The sequence below is a fragment of the Nicotiana attenuata genome, chromosome 1, assembly GCF_001879085.1.
Source record: "Nicotiana attenuata strain UT chromosome 1, NIATTr2, whole genome shotgun sequence".
NCBI classification, from domain to species: Eukaryota; Viridiplantae; Streptophyta; class Magnoliopsida; order Solanales; family Solanaceae; genus Nicotiana; species Nicotiana attenuata.
The window spans coordinates 109,812,684-109,816,293 of NC_031989.1; the positions used below are offsets into that span (position 1 = coordinate 109,812,684).

General features: G+C 39.4%; 1 protein-coding gene across 1 annotated transcript in view; it reads left to right on the forward strand.

Annotated features, from left to right (window-relative positions):
- The window catches only part of LOC109232039 (protein EARLY FLOWERING 3-like), a 5,535-nt gene extending 1,925 nt beyond the window's left edge, over positions 1–3,610 (forward strand). The window contains exons 2-5 of the mRNA XM_019397684.1: positions 403–958; positions 1,034–1,208; positions 2,170–2,221; positions 2,336–3,610. Coding sequence (XP_019253229.1) covers positions 403–958; positions 1,034–1,208; positions 2,170–2,221; positions 2,336–3,298 — 1,746 coding nt within the window. The 3' untranslated portion in view covers positions 3,299–3,610. The remainder of the gene's footprint in view (positions 1–402; positions 959–1,033; positions 1,209–2,169; positions 2,222–2,335) is intronic.

Genomic DNA, 3,610 nt, shown 5'->3' on the forward strand with positions numbered 1-3,610 from the left:
GTAATGCTTACATTGGAATTTTTCTTCTTTACCAAGTATCTAGTACCAATAACTACAACTAATCCCCAAATGTTTCACTTTAATACTCCAGGAGGATGCTATTCAACTCTATCGATGTGTTTCCATTTTCTTATAGGTCTCTTTATGCAAGTTTGATCACTTCTTCTACGTAAAATATGTCGTTTCCATTCCTGCATTTCTCCCCTTGTGGTCATACTTACAGGTACCTCGACTTTGTACTTAAGTGCAAGCTGGTACTCCCTAGTTGCTGGTTTAGAGGGTTTCTTGATGTCAAACTTTATCTTTCCCGACTGAGCTGTTATTTCTATTTTTGATGCATGGATAGTAAGTTTGTGGTTGTTTGTATTTGTTGTATCTGAGTTCAGCAACTAAATTGTGTAGGGGAATGAACATGAAAGAGGTGTACTTTTCTTGAGACAGCTTCCTGAATTAAGACATTCAGTTGAGAAGCCACATGGCCGCAGTTGTGGTTCAAATACCCCGTTGCAGAAAGTTGAGTCTAGAAAGCAAACTGAAAAGAATGATTTTAGAATTCCCACGTTTGGTAACTTCAAGGCGGGTCAGGGACATGGGAAATTTTATAACAATCTTGATATGGAAAAGCTCACTCCCTCTAATCAAGCGATTTCAGGGTGCTCAAACAAAGAATTCAAAGAAATTACTGGTCTGATTACGAGACAGCTTGGTAAAATCCAGAATGGAGAGAACTCCAAAGATCATGCAATAAGCCGTAAATGTACCTCAGATTCTTTATCTACGGATAAGGCAGAAGGTAGTTTGAAGCAAACTGATAAATTGTTGCATTTCAAACCGAGAAAGAATCATGCAAATACCTTTGGTGAATTACAGATGACCAATATTGTACGGTTACAATTCAGACCTGATTCTCGAGTTGATTGCACTGTCTTTGCCGGATCTGCCATGGATGTCGATAATGGTAACTCTTCATTTCATTTGAAGGAATTCGTATCATAAAAGCGGATAAATCCAAATAACCTTATTAATGATACAGAATCCCCTGAAGACAAGACATGTAAATCATCCCAAACAGGAGAAATGGACCAGTGTGATGACTTATCAGAGACTTCTATGGTGGAGTGTGTATCTAAAATGGACATATCTCCCGATGATATTGTTAGAATAATAGGACAAAAGCATTTCTGGAGAGCAAGACGAGCTATTGCCAAGTAAGTCCGAGTTCTTGGTGCTAGCTTTGGTTGATTGTTGCATGCTTGAGCTTGATATTGCATTTTCTTATCACGTTGAGCGAACATGAGACCTATCTTTGTCTTTGGCGGATGGGTTTTCGGGGATGTTATAAATTGGCTTTATTTTGAACCTGACTTTTACTTGCTGATGATGTACTTTCAAATGCCACTCAGATCATGTCTTGTACTATGAGAGTAAAAAATTGTCCCTTTTGTGTATCCTCATGGTGTTTTTTTAAAAAATGAGATGTGCTCCTCAAATATTTCTGCAGTCAATTAGCACCAATATGTGCTTGTTAGTGTTAAGTTATCTGCTTTTGAATACATGTTTATAGTATAACCATTCATAACATACAATTGTTTTTTCAAATTATTTCAATGATATTTGTGATTCACTTCTACATAAATTTACATCTCAACTGCGCTTTCTTGTATATCGAGAACTTCATCAAACAATGTGTCTTGAAGATCTTTTCATGACGTGGCTTAGTCTTTTCCATTTGACGCGTGGTTGAATGACGTGTTACTTGGATGAATGTCAAAAGCATTAGTGAACTTTTCTGTTTGGACCTGAAAAGAGACAACTTGTGCAGACATGGTTACTACCATTTACTAGCACTCTGCTGTGTGCTTCATCTTGCATTTAATGCTGATAGGCTTTGTTTGACGCTTTTGTTTTTATCAAGCGGCTTGTTAGACGCTTAGACCTACCAATTTTGTATTGGTAATCCTGTTTTCCGTTTGCTTGAGTTTGTTTTGCGAGTTTTAGCAATTATATAATTTAGAGTGGTATTTATCTTCCAGCTGATTTTCATCTGTACATCAGTCTTATATTAGTTTTATTTTGTATCGGTACTTCGGCTGCATGAATGTTAAAGAGCTAATTTCTTTTTATCTGTTATTTGTTATCTTGATGCTGTCCCTATTGTCCTGGTTACAGCCAACAGAGAGTGCTTGCAGTCCAAGTATTCGAGTTGCATCGACTACTCAAGGTAAAGCAGCTGTAGAGACTGAATAACTTCAAGTATCAGCATTGAGATTTTGCATTCCCTGTTTTTCTTTGGACTTAGTATTTTGCTCAAGTTTTTCTGTTTATTACTCATTAGGTCCAGAAACTCATAGCCGGTTCGCCAAATAGTATGCTCGAAGATAGTTCTTCTTTAGGCAAACCTTTAAAGAGGTTGTCTACTAAAAGACTTGCATTGGAGTATAAACGCAAAGCACCTGAAAATGTTTCGAAACAGAAGATTGATTCCGAGAAGCCCAACTCTAGGATGGAATCCAATGCCGAAAATGATGTAGGAGAGACATCTCTTTCTTGCCGCAGACCACTTTCAGAAACCCCGTCATCAACACCGGTAAAACACGACTCCCACATGGGTCCGTTGCTCTTCAATCAATCTTCGGGGCAGCAATGGTTAATACCTGTGATGTCTCCTTCTGAAGGACTAGTATACAAGCCACACCCTGGACCTGCATTCACGAGTCCAATATATGGCAGTTGTGGACCCCCGATTCCAATGACGGGAAATTTTTTAGCTCCAGCATACTATCAACGAACGGGAGCTCCTTTCGCACCTCCACCTAGTCATGGCTACTTTCCTCCGTTTGGCATGCCAGTTATGAATCCAGTAATCCTGTCTCCAGCTATTGATCAACCAGACCTGGTTGCTGCAACGGGTTTTCAAGGTCAGTTATCGGGAGATCAGGGAGTGAATTTTAACATTCAACAACAGAACTCAAGTAATGTTGCGAGAGAGAATAATGGAGCCGTGCCAGAGGTTGTGAGATTGTATCCCTCTAGAGATTCTGAGTTGCAAGCCAGCACTGCAAGTAGTCCAAGTGAAAGAGGTCGTGGAGTAGACGTTGGAAACTCCACCGGAGGAAGAAGCGTGTTTCCTCTGTTCCCAACCATTCCTGCTATTAGCAACCCCGATAGTAGCCCCCAGCCTCATTTTCCCAGTCATCCTGCTAGAGTTATCAAAGTTGTGCCTCGTAATGCCAGTACTGCTACAGAATCTGCTGCTCGGATTTTTCAGTATATACAAGAAGAGAGAAAACAGCATTGACTCAGATTTCTCTCATCTATAGCTATACAGAAAACAGAATTGACTCTTTTTTCCCTCATCTTAAGGTTGTACCTGGGCTGTGAATGTGACCATGTACCTTTGATAACTCGGTCGATGAGCCTTTTTAGATAATATACAGTGTATAGTGATTGCTTCTTACCATGCTGTACACTTATTTCCATTTTGTTGTTTGTCCTCATTGTGAAAATGGACAGAGCTATCTTAAGATATGTCTTCGTTCTAGGCCTCTTCTTTCGAATGTATTTCGAGGTTAACTTTTCATTTGCAATGTATTTCGAGGTTAACTTTTCA